Raw genomic sequence first — 24,245 nt, 5'->3', positions numbered from 1 at the left:
CTGTTCCCTGAGAGCTACCCTCCTGTCAGTTCACTCCAACCCCAGTTGTAACTAACCTGATACAGTTGATCAACCAGCTAATTATTAGAATCAGGTGCGCTAGATTAGGGTTGGAGTGAAAACCTACAGGAACGGTAGCTCTCCAGGAACAGGGTTGGAGAGGGCCGATATAGACCTTAAGGATAATTATGAACGTGGTATCATTTGGAAATGACTAACTTGATTTGTGGATGCTCAGGTTGACTTTCCCACGTTATCACCCTACACGGAATTACAGTCACATCCACTGACCATGCAAAGTGAGCCGTTTCATCTGGGGACAGTTTAAAATCCCCATCATAGCTCAGATTCTAAGAAAAACATCACAGCATGTGATTGAAAACATTAACCACTGAATGCCCCTGCATTGTCTTCAGTCCAGCTATATTGCATCAGAATGTTTTATGGCCCTGAAATCCCACTTTATGCTCTGGCAGACAGATCGATGGCTCATATGCTTAACCAAGTGCCTTACACAGTCAGATCAATCTGGGCCGGAGAATAGCGCAATGCACTACCTCTGTTATTGGAGCAATCTATTCTCTGAGGAGATGCAGTGCCAAGCCAGGCTGCAGTGGGGAGCCTGCCTACTGGGCACACACTGGTTGAATCAACGTTGAAGTACTGTATAATATTCACTGGAGGAATCAGAATTATATTGTCACCTGGAGGTGGCAGACTGAAGGTATTCAAAAAATGCCCCCAATCCAACCTCTTAGAAATGTCCTTCCCTCCATGGCTCCACCCACTGGGCACGCACTGTTTGAATCAATGTTGTTTTCACGGAATTTGTCAACATATTGTGACGTGGAATCAATGTGGAAAATTTGAAAAAGTCATCAACCAGTACTGTTTTCATATCATTTCAACCAGCACTGTAAAAAAAAAGAAAAGAGATGTGAATCCAACATATTAATAACTTGTCGATTACATTTTAAATCAACCAACCATCCTTCATATAAAAGAGTTCTACCTGAAGTGCATTACCCCTCATATACCAGTAGGAGTCCCTGTTCAGGCACAAATCATTGGGCTGTGGCTTCACATTTTATTTAGGTTGATGGTAGCCTAGGCAGCCGATAGCGGCCGCTAGATCAACACTATCGTCTAGGATTGATATGCATTCACGGTAATACACTCGCAACCTGAGTGGACCGGCTTGTACATAAAGCATCATCCATTCAGGTTGCAAAGGCAAAAATATATGTACCGTCTTAATAAAACACAATTTTCCACCACCATTTTGGGATTTTCTGACAAATTAGGATGTTGCACACCGCGTTCAGCCAAGGGTGTGCAACATCCTAAGTTGCCTGAAAAACTTTGCAGACTGAATGAAGGATAATTTATGTACAAGCCGGCCCACAGGGGACACGAGTGTATTACCGGGAATGCACATCAATCCTAGACAGTGCAGATCTAGCGGCCACTATTGGCTGCCTAGGCTAGGCTGATATCATGACGTTGAAACAATGATGCTGATTCAAAACATACCATTTTACTATCAACAATGAAACAAGGTCAAATAAAATATATCTAATCACATCTAAAATTCAACAAAATTTCAACCACCCAATCACTGAGTGTCCAAAACATTAGGAGCACCTTCGTAATATTGAGATGGACCCCCTTTTCCCCTCAGAACAGCCTCAAATCGTCAGGCTGGCTGGATGTCCTTTGGGTGGTGGACCACTCTTGATACACACGGGAAACTGTTGAGTGTGAAATACCCAGCAGCGTTGCAGTTTTTGACACACTCAAACCGGTGCGCCTGGCACCTACTACCCCGCTCCAAGGCATTTAAATATTTTGTCTTGCCCATTCACCCTCCGAATGACACACAGACAATCCATGTCTCAATGCTTAAAAATCCTTCTTTAACCGGTCTTCTCCCCTTCATCTACACTGATTGAAATCAATTTAACAGGTGACATCAATAAGGGATCATACTGTAGCTTTCGCGTGGATTCGCCTAGCCAGCCTGTCATAGAAATAACAGTTGTTCCTAATGTTTTATACACTCAGTACAAAACACACAGGATGAAAAAAAAAGTTAAATGCAATTTCAACGTATACATAGTTCTGATGATTATGTTGAAATTAGATTGATGTAACAACCTGTTAAATCAGGTTAAGTCAATGTATAAGTTTTACCCTAATCTCAAAAACAGTACTGGTTGATTCCACATTGACAAATGATGTTTAAAACACCATTGACTCAACCAGTGTGTGCCCAGCGGGTAGGGGAGTTTCTTTATAAGAGGGGGAGTGGGGGCATTTTTTTAAGGACCGCTGAAATATCATGGCCTCCGCATTAAAACTATGTCATAGGCTCCTGTGTCTGTCTGTCTGTCCGGCATGCACACTGCCCTTATCACCAGGCAGCATCTGCATAAATCATTATGGCCACACAGTGGGGGGTGGGGGGTGGAAGGAGATGTCGATGAATGAGAAGTGGACTCACTGGAGTCAGAGGAGAAAGAGGGTGGAATTGATGAGGTGAGATGTACAGTACAAGGAAGGACAGAGTGAGAGTGAGAGAGAAGAAAGTGTGTTTGTGAGAGAGAGAGTGAGAGAGACCCAGAAGTATTGTGCAACAGCCTTGCTGACTGAGTAGCACCTGGGACAGGGGACTGAAGTCAGTGAAGTGCAGTTTATAGAATTTGTTTAAGTTTTAATTTATTTAACTAGGCAAGTCATCGGATGAAACGGACTAAATGGACTAGGCCTACTGCCTCTGAAGTTTAAAAAGGCTTGTCAGACACAGTGATTGGATACGTACTAAATAAGATACTCAAATAATCTTGTTTTTTGTGGTTTGTGGACAGCAATGATACCAGGTCGCAGTTTGGGGCAACAGTTTGACACGGCAGAATAATTGTACATGAATGTCTGTTGGACAGATCTGACACAAAGAAAGATGGCTATGTTCAGTCTTGTTGAATGGGAAATAATACTTCAGTAGGGAACAGGTGTTTGATTACCAAACATAAATCTGCATTGCCTATGGCTTGAGCAAAATAAAATAAACAGACCACTGAAAAAGTTTTGAATGGAGTTAAGCTATGTCAGATTTTAAGATACTCTAGGTCTGCAATGGGAATACTGTCATATCAATAGTTTACAAGTGAGCTCTGCACCTTACAATCTGTCCCAAACAACTAGCATCTGCCCTATGGTCACTGTTCTGCGACAGAACTGTAAAGTGATGTTGTTGGGTGAACTAGAGCATAGAAGATGGAAATGATAGGCTTCAATACAAGAGCTATCTTAAAAAAGGCTATTATAGCTGGAACAATTCCTGGAGAGATATTTTCATTAATTAATTAAGAGTCGCATTGCTAGCCTACAATAACAAACCACACTGCAAGCTTGTCACGGTTCATGAAGATAGTCACTTACCCCTGCCATTACATGAATGCTAATTATATAAGATGCAGCAGAATCCTGATAGAGCCGCCGAGTAGCCGTGTTTACATTCTCTGCTGGTTAACCCCTTTTTTTCTGCAATGAGTAGGTTGACGTAGTAACCTTGGTTGAAAAGCAGATTTCCATTCATAGCTAAATCGTTCTGAAACGGACAGCTCCTCTGATACACCCTCACTCCACGAAGAGCACGCCATGCGCGCCGCTTACGCACGCGCACCCTCCTAGCGCGAGCATCTCTCACAGAGCGCGTGCTATTTACGCCTCCTCGAAGCAGTGTTTACAATACAATTTGCACTGAAAACAGACTTGAAATCTATATTAGCCTATCTAACAGACGGACCATACAGCACCCAGGGCTTACTACTACTAGGCTAACTTGTGTCAAAAAGAAGAACTATTATAAGAAAATAATGGATATTAGGCTTCTATCTCTTTACCTAGCAACCTACTGTACATGCCCATTCTTTTTCAACCACCATATACTCTACATGACCAAAAGTATGTGGACAGCTGCTCGTCAAACATCTTATTCCTAAATCATGGGCATTAATATGGAATCGGTCCCCCCTTTGCTGATTTAACAGCCTCCATTCATCTGGGAAGGCTTTCCACTGTTGGAACATTGCTGTGGGGACTTGCTTTCATTCAGCCACAAGAGCATTAGTGAGGTCCCAATGATGTTGGGTGATTAGGCCTGGATGGCAGTCAGTGTTACAAGTCATCCCAAAGGTGTTCGATGGAGTTGAGGTCAGGGCTCTGTGCAGGCCAATCAAGTTCTTCCACACCGATCTCAACAAGACATTTCTGTATGGACCACACCTTGTGCACGGGGGCATTGTCATTCTGAAACAGGAAAGGACCTCCCCAAACTGTTGCCACAAAGTTGGAAGCACAGAATCGTCTAGAAAGTCATTGTGTGCTGTAGCGTTAAGATTTCCCTTCACTGGAACTAAGGAGCCCGAACCATGAAAAACAGCTCCAGACCATTATTCGTCCTCCACCAAACATTACAGTTGGCACTATGCATTGAGGCAGTTAGCGTTCTCCTGGCTTCATCCAAACCCAGATTTGCCAGTCAGACTGCCAGATGGTAAAGCGTGATTCATCACTCCAGATAATTCGTTTCCACTGCTCCAGAGTCCAATAGTGGAGAGCTTTACAACACCCCAGCTGACGCTTGGCATTGCGCATGGTGATCTTACATGCTGACCAGACCGGACACGTCTCGTGTGCGAGCGTTGCAAAATAAATGTACACATACATGTTATTCAATCATTGCATCACACTGCTCGCAAGCGTCTGCGTAGCCAGGCGCTAAAATAGAACTTGGTTCAATTTGTGACGCTCGACGTGGTGCAAGTCCTGCTTCTCCTCATTGGTTTTTAGGAGCCTATACCCACGTGTCATCTCCTCATTGGTTTTTGGGAGCATATACCCACTTGGGTGATTGAAATATAAACTGTGGTCCACACACCAGTCCAATTGGTTGTGGTAATGTACCTTAAAGTTGCCAACCGCAATATAAAGTCCAAAGAAGAAGAAGAAGCCTGAAGGAGGAGAGATTACTAGAAACAAACTCAGTTGACCGTTTTATCTGTGGATTAATTGTAGGACCTTGTGCATTTCAGGTAAAATAACATCCCAATGTTTATATCTCAGGACAAATGAGCTAGCAACAGTAAGCTAGCTAGCTAAATTGCAATACATTTTTAATGCTTTTCGACCTGTCCCCAAATTAATATAATTAGTTCAGAGTTTGTTTTGATATTTCAACCTGCGTGTCCTGATCAGGTCTGGTGTGAGTGGACAAAATCAACTTGCGCATGCACGCGTGCGGTCTGGTCAGCATGTTAGGCTTGTGTGCGGCTGCTCTGCCATGGAAACCCATTTCATGAAGCTCCCGACGAACAGTTATTGTGCTGACTCTGCTTGTGCTGACATTGCATCCAAAGGCAGTTTGGAACTCGATAGTGAGTGTTGCAACCCGAGGACAGAAGATGTGTACGCGCTACGCGCTTCAGCACTCGGCAGTCCGGTTCTGTGAGTTTGTGTGGCCTACCACTCGCGGCTGAACCTTTGTTGATCTTAGACGTTTCCACTTCACAATAACAGCACTTACAGTTGACTGGGGCAGCTTTAGCAGGGCAGAAATTTGACAAACTGACTTGTTGGGAAGGTGGCATCCTAGGAAGTCGTCACGTTGAAAGTCACTGAGCTCTTCAGTAAGGCCATTCTACAGCCAATGTTTGTCTATGGAGATTGCATGGCCGTGTGCTCGATTTTATACACCTGTCAGCAACGGGTGTGGTTGAAATAGCCAAATCCACTCATTTGAAGGGGTGTCCACATACTTTTGTATATACAGTGTATTATATAGTGTTTGAGGTGTGCAAAATCCACTTAAATCTCGCTGGATTGATTGCTTTAGAGAAGAAAGATAACTTTATTTTTGATGGGTGTTCATTTTTTGTGGAATTGAAAAAAGTAATAATTTAACACAGTTGACATTTTTACAAATTAAATGGGCTGAAATGAAAGTAACTTCCGAAAATGATATAGTGATATTACAGGAGGTTGGTGGCACCGTAATTGAGGAAAACAGGCTCGTAGTAACGGCTGGAGCAGAATTTGTGGAATGGTATCCATTCCATTTGCTCCGTTCCAGCCATTATTATGAGCTGTCCTCCCCTTAGCAGCCTCCTGTGAGTGCTATTATGTCTGATCTCGCAAACATTGTAAAGTAAGTTTAGATAGTTGTAATCTAGAGCCAAGAGTGTTTATTTTTAATCCGAGGGTATCCTGCTATTGACACACTTGTTGAATTATGCAACAGAACATGACAACAGTAATTAATGAGGCAGTCTAGACAGCGCAGGTGAGTGCGTCACCCCTCTATGTTAATGTATTCATATATGCAAATACACCCAGTGTGTTTATGCAAATGAGGCACACGTAATTCTTTATTTTAACACAAAATATTAGAAAATACTTCATACAATAAGAAAATGTATATATGATTGTATTCAAAGAAAAAAGTGAAACTTGACAATAAATGTAATACCTGAATTCCCACCAAAATCCCTGAACTTCATTCATTATTTGTCTGTTCCAGTACAATGTTTTATGTGCTATAATTTAGTCAATATCAGATGGATTATAAAATTCTAAATGTTTGGAGTATCTTCATCCATTGTCCAACCGTTGCATTTAGTATAATTGTTTTTAAAACCTTTCAACAATTTACATGACCTTCCTACTTTACCAAAGACTCGTTGTTGGCACCTGACCAAACACTAAAACATGGCCAAACAAATGTGGTGGGGATCATGGGTATAATCCCTATACCAAGGCACGCAGGGGGTAGCCCTATCGATGTACAGGCTATCTATGTTTAGGCTAGGGCTAGCAGGGAGGTTGAGTTTAGACACATGTTTCATCTATGATGGTGGTTTTTATGCAGACACAGGAGGTGGATAGTACAATTCCCAGAATATTTATTATAACAAAGGGGCAGGCAAAGGGCAGGTCGAGAGCAGGCAGAGGTTTGTAATCCAAGGCAGAAAAAGGAGACAAAGGGCTGTGAGACTGAGGTTTAATCCTACACACATGGAAAGTGGGATGTATACGGAAGGTGCGGGGCAACAGAAGACAAATAGCAGTGGGGCTAAGGACTTTAGAGATGGGGAAAGTGCCGATAAAGCGGGGGGAAAGTTAGCAGGATTCCACCCGGAGGGGCAGATCCCAAGTGGAGAGTCATACCCTCTGCCCGAGACAATAGCGGGGAGCCGGGTCCGGTGGCGGTCCGCTTGTCGACGATACCTGGAGGTGGTCTTAAGAAGAGCGGTACGGTACGACGACAGCGGCGGACGAGCATCTTGGCCGAGGGTATGTTGACCTCTTCCTCTTGCTCAGGGAAGAGCGGGGGCTGATAACCCACGGAGCACTCGAAGGGCGAGAGAACAGTGTCCGAGCAGGGAAGGGTGTTCCGGGGCGTACTCCACCCACACAAGTTGCTGGCTCCAGGTTGTGGGGTTGGCTGTGACGAGGCGGGGTGGTGGGGTTGGCCGAGACCAAAGAGTCGTCTCCCGGTCTTGATTGGCACGCTCCGACTGGCCGCTTGATTTAGGATGAAACCCGGAGGACAGGCTGGCCGACGACCCAATGAGGGTGTAGAACACCTTCCAGAATCGGGATGAGAACTGAGGACCACGATCGGAGACTATGTCGACCGTAAGTCCATGGATTCGGAAGACGTGCTGTACCATGAGTTGGGCCTTCTCCTTGGCTCAGGGTAACTTGGGAAGGGGGATGAAATGGGCGGCTTTGGAAAACCTATGGTGTTGCCATCAGATGGAAGGAGACCAGTGACAAAGTGCAGGGATATATGGGACAGGGGCGATGAGGAACAGGGAGTGGTTGAAGGAGGCCAGCCGGAGCTTGCCGCGGTGTCTTATTCTGAGCACACACCGTGCATACGGCGACAAATGTGGAGACGTCAGAAACCATAGTGGGCCATCAAAAACATTGTCGGAGGAAGGCCAGAGCCCAACGAGCTCGTCTTGAGTTGAGGTGCTTGGCGATGCGGAGATATTCCAGATTCTTATGGTTGGTCCACACTAGGAATGGATGTTCCGCCCCTTCTAGCCAGCGTCTCCATTCCTCCAGCACCATCTTGATCACAAGAAGTTCCCGGTTACCAACGTCATAGTTCCTCTCCGCGGGATTAAGACGATGGGAAAGCAAAGCGCAGGGATGCAGCTTCTGGTCCTGGGCAAAACGCTGGGACAGGACGGCCCCCACTCCAACGTCCGAGGCGTCGACTTACACCACGAACTGACGGGACGTGTCAGGATGGATTAAGATGGGGGCTGTAGTGAACCGATGCTTGAGATCTGAAAACGCCAGGTCAGCAGCTGGGAAAGGCGTAAATGGAACCTTGGGTGAGGTGAGTGCAGAGAGGTGGGAAGCCAGGGTGCTGTAGCTACAGATGAAGCAGCGGTAGAAATGAGCAAATACCAGGAAACGTTGCAGCTGCACTCTGGATGTGGGTTGGGGCCACTCCACCACCGCTTTCACCTTGTCCAGATCCATCTGAATGTTCCCGGCAGCGATAATGTATTCCAGAAAAGAGATAATGGAGCAATAAAATTTCCCCACCTTGACAAACAACCGGTTCTCCAGGAGGCGCTGGAGGACTTGTCGGACGTGGAGAACATGCTCCTGAACCGAACGGGAAAAGACAAGGATGTCGTCAAGGTAAACCGGTTCAACATGTCATGGAGCACATCATTGACCAGAGCCTGGAACACTGCGAGAGCGTTGGTCAGTTCGAATGGCATAACTAGACTCTCGTAGTGCCCGCTAGCTGTCTTAAAGGCTGTCTTCCATTCGTCTCCTTCCCTTATCCAAAACAGATGGTAGGCGTTCCGAAGGTCCAACTTCAAGAATACAGTCGCCCCCCTGGGGAGGCCCGAAAGCCAAGGAGAGGAGTGATAGCAGGTAACGGTTCTTTACCGTGATGTCATTAAGGCCCCGGGAGTTGATACACGGGGGCAGGGTTTTGTCCTTCTTCTCCACAAAGAAGAACCATGCGCCGGTAGGGGAGGAAGAAAGATGAATGAACCCTGTCCCAGAGAGTCCTCAATGTACCCTTCCATGGTCTTGGTGTCCGGACTAGACAGGGAATAAAGCCGCCCCCGAGGCGGTGTAATGCCAGCGAGGAGGTCAATGTGGCAGTCATAGGGTCGATGCGGAGGAAGAGATGTGGCACGGGCCTTGTTGAAAACCTCCCGCAGGTCCTGATACTCCATGGGAATGGCGGAAAGATCCGAGGATTTACCCAAGCCCACAGGAGGACGTCCAGGGGCGCGCTGCGCCACCTTGAGGCAATGCACGTGGCAGCACGGGTTCCAACCCATAGCCTAGTCAATCAGGGGGTTGTGCATCTGGAGCCACAACAATCACAAAATGACGGATGGCTGAGGAGATTCAATGAGCAGGAACCGCATGGACTCACTGTGATTCCCTGACACTCACAGGTTGATAGAAATCGTACTGCGAGTGACCCTGCCAATAGAGCGTCCGTCCAATGCTCTGGCATTCATGGGAACGGAGAGGAGTTGTGTGGAGATACCCAGCTCCGACACCAGGGTGTCCATAAAGCTCTCGTTGGCCCCAGAGTTCATGAGCACCCGGAGAGATTTAGACCGGTCACCCCACAACATGATAGCATGGATGGCCCACCAGCGTACTCGTACCTACTGATGATCCGGGGCTTTTTACTGGACAGGTGGATATGTAATGTCCTGAAGCTCAGTCTGCGTAAACGTTCCTCAGGAGAATCTAGCCCTGCCCAGTTGCAGGGGCACCGGAGGAGACAACAGATTCTCTCGGGAATGCAGGCGTCAGGGATTTCCATGGATCTTCGGAGGCAAGGGGAAAACCGTGGACGAGCGAGTGTTCCTGGGATCATATCTCCTCTCCCTACTGCGTTTCCGTAGTTGCCCATCGATCCTTATGGTCAAGGCTATGAGAGAGTCGAGGTCCAAGGGCAGCTCCCAGGCTGCGAGCTCGCCCTTAATTCCCTCCGATAATCCATGAAGGAATGTTTCAAACAGGGATTCCAGGTTCCAGGCATTCTCCGCGGCTAAAGTCTGCCTCTCTACGGGAGTCTTGATGCAGTTGAAGTAGCGTCTGAGCCGCCTCTCTCCCAGACAACGGAGAGTCGAACACCTTTCTTACTTCCGCCACGAAATCCTCCAGCCTAAGGCAAACGATGGATTGTTGCTCCCACACCGCCATAGCCCAGGCGAGTGCCCTCCCGGACATCAGAGTTATAGGATATGATATCTTTGAATGGTCCGACAGAAACAAAGGGGGCTGCAGCTCGAAAATGAGGGAGCAATGGTAGAGAAACGCCCGGCAGGTTCCGGGATCCCCAGCGTAGCACTTGGGAGGAGTTAAGCGGGGTTCTTGGAAAGCCAGGGTAGGCTGGGGAGAAGCACCGCTGGTAGCGGGGTTACTGAGAGTCTGGGAGGTTTCCGTTGTGGCTTGCTGCCTAAAAGATAGTCAGCAGAATTGTTCCAGCAATGCACTGACTGCATGGTCATGGTGTTCCGCCAAGGCGTGGAATCATTCCATAAGGTTATGTAGTAATTCCTCATGTCTTCCAATTGTGGCTCTTTGTGAGGATAATAGGGAAAAATAGGAGACTCCTGGTGGGGAGTGGAGACAAGCATAATAAAGCTGAAACAGATCAGGGCGTGACAATTAAAACCGTCTTTCTCTCCAATGCCCCCGTCCATTCAAATTGTTGCCGTTCCTGACTCCTGTGACTGTTAATAGACAGGGTCAGCATAGGCCTTGCTGCTTTGCATCGATGACATTCGTTGCATTGAGCAGATTTCATACTTTGCGCAGGAGTATTGCCTATGAGTATTGCCTATACTGTACATAATTTTGCGCTATCATCCCCTGAACTGAACAAACTCAAAGCTAGCTAGCAGTATACTGCACCTCAAACAATTTTCCAAGTTGGGTCTCCCGCCCTCTCTCTCTTACACACACACACACACACACACACACACACACACACACACACACACACACACACACACACACACACACACACACACACACACACACACACACACACACACACTTTTCTCTCTCATTCTCACACACTCTGTCCTTCGTTGTACTGTACATCTCACCTCATCAATTCTACCCTCTTTCTCCTCTGACACTATGTCTCCAGTGAGTTCACCTCTCCTTCATCAACATCTCCTTTCACCACCCACTGTGTGGCCATAATGATTTTTGCAGATGCCGCCTGGCGGATTTGAGCAGTACGCATGCCCGACAGACAGACACAGGAACCTATGACACAGTTTAAACGCGCCGTTTGGAGGGTTCGAAGAGTGGAACGTCAACTATAATGAAAGTTAAGACCAGATAGAGGCAGCATACAGGGGCTCTAGCTACAAGATATGACATGACAGGCAACCACCATCTCCCTCACTGCTAGCTATTGGGCAGGCAAACAGTGAATACTGGACTGTTCGCTTGTCTGAAACATCATTAACAATTAATATTTTTTCCCGGACTTTTACACATCTTGGACATTTACGTTTGCTTTGTGGACATAAGGAATGGGAATTACTTTTTGTATCAGTGTGATAATGGAACCGAAGGAAACCTTGGGGATGCGTGGGCTTATTGTGTGCATGCAGAATAAAATAATGGACATGGGGTTCTGCTGTGACTTTTTAAAACACTGTGACCCGAGAGGTTCACCAGACGAATGGACTTAATTTACAAGTAAAGGTATGGCTAAATGCATTTTCCTTTGCAATTTGCGGGTTAGGCTACTATCAAATCATGAGAATAGACAACATCCCTTTGAATGCATTTGATTTATCAAGCTACAATTTCATTTTGATGAGACACTGTAACGGTATTTGTGTCTGAAGAAGAGGAATCATCGGACCAAAGCGCAGCGTGGTAAGTGTTCATGCTTGTTTTATTAAAACTGAACACTAAAACAAAAAATAAACAAGAGAATAACCGAAACAGTCCTGTAAGGTGAAAACACTAATACTTATTTTCCACCATAATTTGCAAATAAATTCATTCAAAATCCTACAATGTGATTTTCTGGATTTTTTCCCCTCATTTTGTCTGTCATAGTTGAAATGTACCTATGATGAAAATTACAAGCCTCTCTCATCTTTTTAAGTGAGAGAACTTGCACAATTGGTGTCTGACTAAATACTTTTTTGCCCCACTGTATGTGTGTAATAATATTTCACATAATACTATTGCGTTTGTGTGTGTGTGTGTGCGCGTGTGTGTTTTTTTGCGCGTGCCGAATTGTAAATCCATTGTGAAAGGCCATGGAGTTTGCGTTGCGAATTATTCAGATGAAATGTGTCCATATATTGCTCTTTTAGTGTCACCTATCAGTTGTAATTGTGGATGCTACATCGGTCTGTGGCTGAGCTGAGTTGAACAGTGTGTCATTTTGTTGGATGATATGGAATATGCTGCCATCAGAGGTGAACATTGGGTGAAAATTGTTTGTCAAATTCGGTTAATAGCCTTGTTGAAGCTAACTTTTGCATGGTGAACTTGGGCTTAATCGAGGTTTATTTGTGAGTAAATCTGACTTTGCTAATAGCCAGTGCTTACCTAGCCACCGACCTCACCACACCTCACTGAAACACACAATTATTGCCACATGTTCACACATACCACACAAAAGTAGATAAATCAAAACAGTTCGACTTACAAAGATAGAACAGAGACAAATACGACACACACAGATCCTCTCTCACCTGCAGTATGTTGGCAAGATGGCTCCGACAGAGACAGTCGCCTCGCTTCTAGTCCTTAGGAAACTATGCAGTATTTAGTTTTTTTATGTATTATTTCTTACATTGTTAGCCCAGAAAATCTTAAGTGTTATTACATACAGCCGGGAAGAACTATTGGATATCAGAGCAACGTCAACTTACCAACATTACGACCAGGAATACAACTTTCCCGAAGCTGATCCTTTGTTCGCACCACCACCCAGGGCATTTGATCTGATTCTAGAGGTCGACCCAAAACAACGTCGCCGCGGAAGAGGTAGACGGAGCGGCCTTCTGGTCAGACTTCGGAGGTGTGCACACCACCCACCGCTTCCGAGTATATTACTCGCCAATATCCAGTCTCTAGATAACAAGGTAGACGGAATTAGGGCAAGGGTTGCTTTCCAGAGAGACATCAAGGATTGTAACATACTCTGTTTCACGGAAACATGGCTCTCTCGGGATATGTTGTCGGAGTAGGTAAAGCCACCGGGATTCTTTATGCGTCACGCCGACAGAAATAAACATCTCTCTGGGAAGAAGAAGGGCGGGGGTGTATGCTTCATGATTAACGACTCATGGTGTAATCATAACAACATACAGGAACTCAAGTCCTTTTGTTCACCTGACCTAGAATTCCTCACAATCAAATGCCGACCATATTATCTCCGAAGAGAATTCTCGTCGGTTATTGTCACAGCCGTGTATATCCCCACTCAAGCCGATACAACGACAGCCCTCAAGGAACTTCACTGGACTCTGTGCAAACTGGAAACCATATATCCTGAGGCTGCATTTATTATAGCTGTGGATTTTAACAAAGCAAATTTGAGAACAAGGCTACCTAAATTCTATCAGCATATTGATTGTGGCACTCGTGCGGGCAATGCACTGGATCACTGCTACTCTAACTTCCGCGATGCATACAAGGCCCTCCCCCGCCCACTTTGCGGCAAATCTGACCACGACTCCATTTTGCTCCTCCCGTCCTGTACCAGTGACAAGAACTATTCAATGATGGTCTGACCAATCAGAATCAACGCTTCAAGATTGTTTTGATCATGCGGACTGGGACATGTTCCGGGTAGCCTCAGAGAAATATATTGATTTATACGCTGATTCGGTGAGTGAGTTTATATGGAAGTGCATTGGAGATGTTGTACCAACGGTGACTATTAAAACCTACCCTAACCAGAAACCGTGGATAGATGGCGGCATTTCCACAAAACTAAAAGCGTGAACCATCGTATTTAACCGTGGAAAGATGACTGGGAATATGGCCAAATACAAACAGTGTAGTTAGTCCCTCCGCAAGGCAATCAAACAAGCAAAATGCCGGTACAGGGACAAAGTGGAGTCGCAATTCAACGGCTCAGACACGTCTCGCTTTGATCTTTGTTTTAGTGTGGTCAGGGCGTGAGTTGGGTGGGTAATCTATGTTTTCTATTTCTGTGTTGGTTTTCTGTGTTTGGCCTGATATGGTTCTCAATCAGAGGCAGCTGTCATTCGTTGTCCCTGATTGGGAACCATATTTAGGTAGCCTGTTTTCTGTTGGGTTTTGGTGGGTGGATGTCTTCAGTCTTTGTGTGTCTGCACCAGATAGAACTGTTTCGGTTTTCACTTTTGTTGTTTTGTAATTTGTAGTGTTCAGTTTTGATTATCATTAAATATCATGAACACTAACCACGCTGCGCTTTGGTCCTCTCCTTCTTCCACCGAAGAAAACCGTTACAACAATTCTTAATCTTGGGTCTTCTGAGATCTCTTTTGTCTGAGGCATGGTTCACATCAGGCAATGCTTCTTGTGAATAGCAAACTCAAATTTTGTGAGTGTTTTTTTATAGGGCACGGCAGCTCTAACCAACATCTCCAATCTCGTCTCAATGATTGTACTCCAGGTTAGCTGACTCCTGACTCCAAGTCATTAACCTAGGGGTTCACATACTTTTTCCAACCTATACTGTGAATGTTTAAATTATGTATTCAATATGGACAAGAAAAATACAATAATTTGTGTGTTATTAGTTTAAGGAGACTGTTGTTGTTGTAACTTAGATGAAGATCAAATCTAATTATATGACCAATTTATGCAGAACTCCAGATAATTCCAAAGGGTTTACAGACTTTTTCTTGCTACTGTATATACTGTACTTTTACACCATCTATTGCATCTTGCCTATGCCACTCGGTCATCGCTCATCCATATATTTATATGTATATATTCTTATTCCTTCCCTTTACTTAGATTTGTGTGTATTAAGTAGTTGTTGTGGAATTGTTAGATCACTTGTTAGATATTACTGCACTGTCGGAACTAGAAGCACACGCATTTCGCTATGCTCGCAATAACATCTGCTAACCATGTGTATGTGACCAATAACATTTGATTTGCCTTGCCTTGACTGCAACCTGGGATGAGTCATCCACTCTGTCCACATAGCCTACTAGTAATAATCCCATGAAAATATTCAGTTTTTGCTCATTGAATAAACCCTATTTTTATACCTGTCTCATCCCCTCTATAGTTATCCAGACATTGCAGAGCCCAAGTGTAGTGTAAGTATCCCTCAAGCAATTCCATGTTATTTGTTCACAGCCACAATGACATTGCATTATTCTTACGTTTTGGACATGCTATGAGAGAGGACCATGAGCTGAGGTGGCTGGGTGGAAACAACCTCACTCACTGGGGAATCCTTCTTAAATCTCCCCCTGCGACCCCTGTTCTACTGTCTCATCACTACACACTTACCACATGCATGTTGTTATTCCTCTGAGCTCACCTGAAGTTAAACAGTGAAGCAGTGAACCATGATATGCACTATGCAAAGGTGCAAGGCCACCCATAACTCGTGGTTTTTGAAACACAACTTCTCATACAAAACCCCCGCTAAGCCCTGTCCAAAGCTTCCCTCCTTTCTCTATATCCTCTTTATGTGCAAGAACTGGTGTGTAGTTTACTGTGGCCTGTCAGAAGTAAGTTTAGTGCTCGGAGAGGGAAAGCACCCACGTATAGGTCTCCCTGAACAAACCACCCACACCTCAGCCCTGTTTGAAAAGTGGAAATGTATATGGTGGGTTCTGCTGCACACAGAGGTCGACTCTCACCTAGCCCACAAGCCCTGCAGATTAGAAATCACACCGTATGTGAGCGGTGTGATGGGAGCCCATTCCAGCCTGTAAATGTGGACTATTTTTCATTCTTCCTCTCCTAAACCAGATTTGAAAAGAAAATGCTAGGCCTATATGTATCCAACCCACAATACCTTTTCATCTCATCAATAACTATTTTATATTCAATAGGAACCAAACAGAGCCAACGGGACCTACCTGAATTTGACCAATAGAAACTCTCGTTTTTGTTGCAAAATGCAATTATTTGCTAAGGTTTGGACTAATGATTACACCAGAAGATGGCAGCATTTCTCACTTCCATCCCCACTTGTGTCTGTAATCATGTTGCCAGTGCATTCCTACAGTCAACAAGACGTTCTCTATCTCTGAGACAACAACCTGAGGTTGACGAGGTCAATTCTTTCCAAGAACTAACCTCTTCTGGAAGAATGTTAATTAGGATGAAACAGAACCAGTTTAGCTACATTGTTTAACTGGGTAGGTTCTGTTGCTCTGCAGTCTGTGTCATCATAGGAAAGTCACAGACACCGTGATAAACTACAGCTCATTCAAAAGCTATGCCAAAAGGGGATGATCAGCTTGATGGGCTCAAAAGTTCAATAAATATTTGTTTTTAATAAAACACAGGGAAGCTTGGGTATCTTGCTTATTTGTCACTAGTTATTATCAGCCTTATCAGACTTATATCATCAACTTATCATTCATTATATAGCAGAGTAGTGGGTGTATAGCACAGGTTGGTTGCACCTTGTGTTGCACCATGTGTTTGATGCCATTCCATTTGCACCATTCCAGCCATTATAATGAGCCATCCTCCCCTCGGCAGCCTCCTGTGATGTATAGTATGGTAAACTAGGGCGCTGTTGGATAAATATTGTTTAAATAGAGCATCAGAGGACACAAGCCTCACCTAGGAAACCTAAAATGAGCAACAGTATAATATTGCAATATTGATGTTTGCATAATAACAGTATTAAAAACAAACATAATGGAAATAATGTACAGCATTTACAACACAATAGTATTTGTAACTAACAACAAACAATGTTAATTTAATATTTTACCATTCTCTTTTTACATTTTCATAAGTAATCAAGAAATAAATTAAAATAGCAGTAATCATATATACCAAAAACTACTTTTCACATAGGCCTATATTTTGAATGCAAGATATGTTTATTACTAACGTAAGTATGGGGCTAAGTGATGAGACAGAAAGTGGCGGTCTTCAAAGGTGGCAGTCTCAACATTATCTTATTTGGAGAGTTAATTTCTGTTGCTTCCATTAAATGTCACTCGGTATTAAGGCGTGGTCCTCAGTTGACGCAAACATCAGTCAGCTGAGACTCTGGGGGAAAAAATGCAGACAAAATAAATGTAATATCTCAACGTGACCTGATATGATAAATAATCTAGGCAAAGAGCAGAATCTTCACCATGAACAACCTATGCAGATACAACTTCCTCTATATCGAAGTCAAATGGGTTCAGCGCCAGATTGACAGACACAGAGTTCTCTTGAATATCTGAGGGAGAAATTAAGCCCATCTAATAACTCATGTTGTACATATGAGTGCTGCATATCTGTACAAGTTTACATTTGTACAAGCTTTACATTAATTACAATGTTTGGTGTGATTATGGTCAGTACCTCACTGTTTTATGCACTGAAAAACATAAACCTAAAAATAATTACATCTAATCTCATCTAATCTCTCAGTAACAAAACAGTGTGTGATCTATCTACAGTAACTCACTAGCCAGAGGCTCCCACTCTCTAAGGCTGACAGCACTCTTTCCTTTTGCAGAGTCTGCAAATTGTATGTTTGACTCAGACTCTTTCTACAGAAGCAACGAAACAAAAATGTTTGAAATACACTTATACAACACACAGACTCAGTCATTAACAGTTTAAACACATACATAGACAGAATGTACAGCTTGTTTTGACTACAGCTATTGCATCTCACAAAAAAAAATATATATATTGTGTGACATCTTCAAAATAAATGATGTAACCTTGGGATAATTTGCCTTCAAACCGTCAACTATGGATGATGTATTTTCCAAATGCAACAATGAAGCGATGCTCTGCCGATCTAAAAGGAAAGAGGGCATTGTTACAACAGTATGTGAGACCCTGCAGTCAGTGTAGACTTAACTTAGCCAGGGATCACACATTCAAGCAAGTTAACGGCACACAGAGTAAGGCATCATAGAGAGTGTACATTTGGATAAAGTTGACTGTGGTTCAACAGGGGGTGGTTCTTTTCTCTTCAGCCTGGCATCAGCTAGAGCGTCAGATCTTCTTCTGGCCTCCATGGAAACTCGGACAGAGTCATAGATAAACACTGGTGAATAAAGCCCAGGCACAGACCAAACATGATAACACTGTTGCTGCAACATACCCCAGCTGTTGCTCATTTTAATATACAAAGCAGATCTACATTAAAGCTATATCAATATCAACCGATGAACAGTACATTTCCATGCAGTAAAAAGACAGCAGAATGTTATGTAGCTACTGTACCTATCACGATGAAGCCATAGAAAAATAGGCCCAAAATCATGTTAACTTTCACAAGTGGCTCGGAGTAAGTGGGGTCTGTCAATATGTTGACACTGGATTTGATTTCATTGGTGCTCTTCTTTGTTTTTGGAGCTTTTCCCCACAGTTTGAAGACGTGATCATTACCTGCATCGGAACAAAATGTACAATCCATCCATTTCACAATGGATTTTACAATTCAGCAATTGTGAAATTCACACAAAGAGTAGGAACAGAATAAAGGGCAAATCACCTTGTGATGCTGTTTGCGTCTTGTAAGTCTGTAGAACAGACATTAGGGAATTCACAAGCCCCTGGGGGTCTTTAGTGTTTGTGTAGGGTCCGGGATATCCTTGAGTCACCTGGTCCAAATTACCTGGAGAAGTAGCATCTGTGGGAAATCAGAGGAAAATGTCAAATATTGCCACAACTCAAGCTATATTGTGACTTCACTCTGTTAACGCTAGGCCTAGACTAACTTCTGGATTCCTGTCTCACCTTTCACCAGCAAACTCTCAAATTGTCCAAGCAATGTGTTTACAAAATGAGTCAGTTTTGGGGTTGTGACATCGGGGTTGTTCTGAACAGAGTTGATCAAAGTCATGTGCTCCAGCGAAGATGAGGAAGCAAAAACATTTGCAGGAGTTGGCTTTGCATAAACTGGCTTTATGAGACAGAAAATAAAGGCCAAACATAAAATCTTGATATTGCACAGCCCTTCCTTGTGGGCACGCTGTGACATTTTGATGACAAATATAGCCTAATTTTCAAAGACAATGAGTAAACATTACAACTCAAACTACTAGCTGACTAACTGTGTTTTATACAATTAAGTGTGTGGGAAACTGAACATTCTGGAGCTATTTTATGTGCTCAGCTTGCCCATTGGCATGGTAACCAACTGGCCTCACTATTTATGACATCAATCAAATTGTGTGCTCAACGATTCTTTTCAAATTCGGCGGAGTTGCCAGGTTATGAATTTGCAATGTGGGGGTCAAAGCCTTATTAAGACATTTTCAGATCAATCTGACCATATCTGGCAACCTATTATCTGCAGCACAATTGTCTGTCTGCCACGAGCGTCGGCATTTTCGCAGCTACAAAGTAATAATGTGTAACCTGCAAAGTTAGCATACCTAAATAATAAATTATATGCCTACTGTTAGTTCTGTGAGTTTTCCTTTTGTTAACCATTTTTTAACGACCTTGGTCGAAACCAAAATTCCCAAAGTATCCTCCCACAGTGGGAGGAGAGAGGGCAGGGCAGAAGCCCATCATAGTACACGCCCGTATATAGTAAAGGTTTTATTTGCGCGTAAATGAAATCAGGTGTGAGTAGAGTAGTGGTGGAGAGGACGCATGTGTGCGTTTATGATTAATCTAACATTAGTCTAGGTAGCCTCCTATCTACTGGGATTTTAAATCACAGAGAATAAATTATACATAGCCTAGTTTAGAGAGAGGAAGATCGAAAATGAATGAGACGGAATATCATCAAGTGCCACTTTCTCAATATAGTTTCGAGCAGCAATTTGACGAGCGAGGCGCTATCGAATGGATGCAAGAAAACTGGTGAGTATGTTTATAACATTGTTTGGTTTCAAAATAATGATGAATTCACCTTGTTCGTGTGGTCGAACAGGACAGCTGAGTCAGGGTCAGGTGTCGCCCTTGATTACTTCAAAAAATTGAAGAGCGTCAGGTGTGACATCACAATTCTGACAGACTATGGTTGAAGCCAAATATATTATACACATTTCTTTACCACCTTATTACTCAATAGCAGCCACATTGTTCTGTTTTTGCTTTTGAAATTAGAATATCCAGATCTAGTAGTGGTTTACTCAGGATGTCTAGTAAAAAAAGTCAGCTAAACCAGCATGGGAAAAGATTTTGTACAAATGTAAAATTTCATTTTTCATTTCAAGCCACTGAAGTGGCTAGGGCTGATTGCTCTAGTCAATACATTTCACATATCACCATAGTAAACTGGGTGTGCCATGTTAAATACCTTCAGCATGAGTAATAGTGTATGTAAAAACATCACTTCATTAAAATCCTAGGGTGTGCTCAATCACTGAAATACCATTGCAGCTGAGTAACCTTGCCATGGGCACAATCGAAGGAAATTTACTGACACTTACTGACATGTTTCTCTCTCACCAGGAGCAAGGCCTTTGTGTTCTGTGGCCTATATGCAGCGCTGGTCTTTGGAGGCCAACATTTCATGAAGGAGAGGCCTAAACTCAGTCTGCGCAGACCACTGGTGCTATGGTCACTCAGCCTGGCCATCTTCAGGTGAGTTAACACAGAACACCCACATTTACCTCTGACATTTGAGTGAATGGAAGATGTACAAGGTCTGTTTGCCTACAGTAATCTTGTCTCTGGAAACTGAAATACCCAAAGCTTTAAATCTATATTGTGAACTTTAATTATTATTTTTTTTTACATCTGCCAACAAGTCACTTTCATTATGCATCCATCTGTTAACAATCCTGATGGTAGAAAGATGGCTGTCATAATCATTTGTTAAGTGTTTAAAATTCTTACTCCTATGTTTGACTGTTTAAGATCACCCTTTGTGCTGGAATTATGCATTTTTTTGTGCAGAAAGCACCCTCACGCAGCATCTTTTCACGTGGTGGAACTAAGCATACTGTACATGCTTTGTGAGGGCAGTTTCCTAGATGCCAACGTGACCTTAATACATATGTCTTCCTAGTGCAGGCCTCTCAACCCTTTTCCTGGAGTGCTTCTATCCTGTAGGTTTTCACTCCAACCCTAATCTAGCGCACCTGATTCTAATAATTAGCTGGTTGATAAACGGAATCAGGTTAGTTAAAACCTACAGGTGGGTAGCGCTTCAGGAACGGGGTTGTGGAACCCTGCCCTAGTGACATGCTGTCAGGAAGCCCTATACTACATATGGTTTAAGGAGTTAGTAATGTGACTTTAGTGAACTCAGAGTTCAACTCGGGGGGGGGGGGGAAACCGGAATCACAAATGGCTCAACTCTTTAGCCAGGTATATTTGGCAACAAATCCTTCAGAACTTAACCTGCCAGTGAGCAGGTAACTCGGAGCTTACTCCATTTATCCTGAATGAAGCGTCTGCGCTGTGATTTGCGGACCAAAGACATCAGGCGCCCTCATTGTAAATGTTGCATCATCCCCTTCATTTGAGAAATGGTTGCTATTTATTTTTATTTGAACATTACTAATGACAGAATGCAGTAACGTCACAGTGAAACTTGTGGATGACTTAATATAATTTTATTGATGGGGGGGATGTAAAAGGTGCTTCTGCATTGATAAGCACACCAATGACTGCATTAAAGATGGAACTACAACAAGCCTATTTCAAACCATAGCCTGCTGATTTTGCAAGCTAACTTTTGTTTTATTGTGATTTTGGCACAAATGAAAATGTGGCACTGACTCGGCCATGGCTTGATGTTTCAGCATTCTCAATGAAGATTGACTAGACATGCACACGACGTTACAAGCCTGCTAGTGTCACTTAGTTTTGCTCTTGCCCTCTAGTGCAATGCTTAACTTTATTTTAATTGCAGTATCATTGGAGCAATTCGAACAGGATGGTACATGCTGTATATCCTCTCAACCAGCGGTTTCAGACAGTCTATATGTGACCAGAGCTTCTACAACGGACCAGTGAGCAAGTTCTGGGCCTATGCTTTTGTCCTGAGCAAAGCCCCTGAACTGGGTAAGAACCGGGGATGGAACTGCCAGTCATTTGGCTCAACTTGGCATTTTGTCCACTCCTACCATGAGTGTCAAAATTATGGCAAGCCATATAACTTAGTCGAAGATATGCAGTAAATGTTTTAAGTGCGTCTGCATGTCTGGGACCATAACTTTGTCGGTCCTGTAACTTTGTCGGTCCTGATGTGTCCTCTCAATGACCTCCACAGGTGACACGGCATTCATTGTGCTCCGTAAGCAGCGGCTGATCTTCCTGCACTGGTACCACCACATTACCGTGCTGCTCTACTCCTGGTACTCCTACAAGGATCAGGTGGCTGGAGGCGGCTGGTTCATGACCATGAACTACTCTGTTCACGCACTCATGTATAGCTACTACGCAGTGCGGGCAGCCGGCTACCGGGTGCCACGCCCCTTTGCCGTGGTCATCACCACCTTCCAGATCGCTCAGATGGCCATGGGGCTGACGGTCAGTTGGCTGGTCTACCACTGGATGCAGGAGGGGGACTGCCACTCCTACCTGAACAACATTGTGTGGAGCTCCCTCATGTACCTCAGCTACCTGCTCCTCTTCTCCTCCTTCTTCTACCAGACCTACATGAAAGGCAAAGGTGGCAAGAGCTCCAAGATGGACTAAATTGTGGGGGGAGGGATTGCTACGTTGCCTGACGGGGACCATTTTTAAGCTTTTCGCGACAATGGCAGCGATAAGTCTGTCCATTCCCTATAAACCTTATGCCATTAGTTTACCAGCAGTGAACTATTTTTCTGAACCTGTCAAGTGACCTCCACTGTCTGAAGTGTTTACAGAAATGTTTTCATGAAGGTGTTGCTCTTTCTATCATAGTTCCGATCTGTGCTTTTCAAAAGGCACATGTAATGGCACCCCCTGCGACTTTCTGTTCAGACTGGTGCAACTGGTTTTCATACACATTTTCATGGTGCTCTTCTGAGCTTGTCAATGGACCAAAAGAGGGCTGGCAGCTGGTACGCCCATACCCAACCCCAATATTTGGCATTTCTCATTACCTTGGATTAGTCAACACCAGCATATTTCACTGTGACTGTCTCTTGGGTGTGGGCCTTCGGTTTCTCTGAACTGGTTTCCAAAACTCATCCTGTGAAATATTTGGTCACTTTAAATGGTGGTGTAGTTGTGTTCCAACTCAAAGGAATCTTCCTGAAAGCAGCTACTTGTCGGGTGTTCGTATAAATGTATTTATTTATTTATTTGATCATATGATGGCAGCTGGAATAGTGCCGGAAAAGTCAAACTTTCTCATGGTCTCTCACTGCACAATTGTTCGGTTTTTGCACCAGAGATGAGTAGTTTATTTTCGTGCTCTTAGGATGCAAGCAATGCCATGTTGATTTTTTCTGATGCATCACAGGAGTGGGTTTTGGTTTCACTGTCACTTTCTGGTGAGAATGCTGTGTATCCTGAATGGAATTCCTAACTAAAAGAAAAGCCTGTTCTGCTGTGAAAATGTCAGGTATTTTTGGCCCACCTCATTCTAAAATAGTTTTTTTAGAAAGGGAATGTTTTGAGCTTTGTTTTAAGTAGCTGGAAACCGACTTGGTATCTTGACATGCCTAACTTTATTTGTTGTCTTGCTGATAATTCAGTTCTGTTTATTTAATGAAGAATATTTATTGATATTTACAGGTTAAAGGGAGTATGACTATTTTGTTCCGGGGGGGGGGGGGACAGAGGAAGATACTTTTATTATGCTCAGTGGTAAACACCATTTTCACTCTACCTAAACTCGCCAGTGGAATTTGAATGCGATGTTTACATTTTGTTAAAATTTGCAGCAGAAAAAGCTAAATGTATTTTAAGATGTGCCAAATGATGCTGAACAACCCTATGTCAAGATTATCTGTATGTATTGCCATATTGAGCAGATGGCCATCAGCCGACGTGATCCTGAGCCGACGTGTTTGACATGACATGTACTACGTGTTATAAATGAAAACGGACATACTAAGGCCTTCTAATATTTGAAATGTACT

General features: G+C 43.7%; 1 protein-coding gene across 1 annotated transcript; it reads left to right on the top strand.

Annotated features, from left to right (window-relative positions):
- Nucleotides 1-19,859: 19,859 nt before the first annotated feature.
- LOC120045612 (elongation of very long chain fatty acids protein 6-like) lies at nt 19,860-23,902 on the top strand. Its single transcript, XM_038990515.1, has 4 exons — nt 19,860-20,079; nt 20,674-20,805; nt 22,082-22,233; nt 22,442-23,902. The coding sequence occupies exons 1-4, from the start codon at nt 19,982-19,984 to the stop codon at nt 22,867-22,869; spliced, it is 810 nt and encodes a 269-aa protein (XP_038846443.1). The 5' UTR covers nt 19,860-19,981; the 3' UTR covers nt 22,870-23,902.
- The last annotated feature ends 343 nt before the right edge of the window (nt 23,903-24,245 follow it).

This window comes from Salvelinus namaycush, chromosome 4 (genome assembly GCF_016432855.1).
Source record: "Salvelinus namaycush isolate Seneca chromosome 4, SaNama_1.0, whole genome shotgun sequence".
Taxonomy (NCBI): Eukaryota; Metazoa; Chordata; class Actinopteri; order Salmoniformes; family Salmonidae; genus Salvelinus; species Salvelinus namaycush.
The sequence above is the reverse complement of the archived record's forward strand: the minus strand, read 5'-3'. Positions and strand labels throughout refer to the sequence as shown.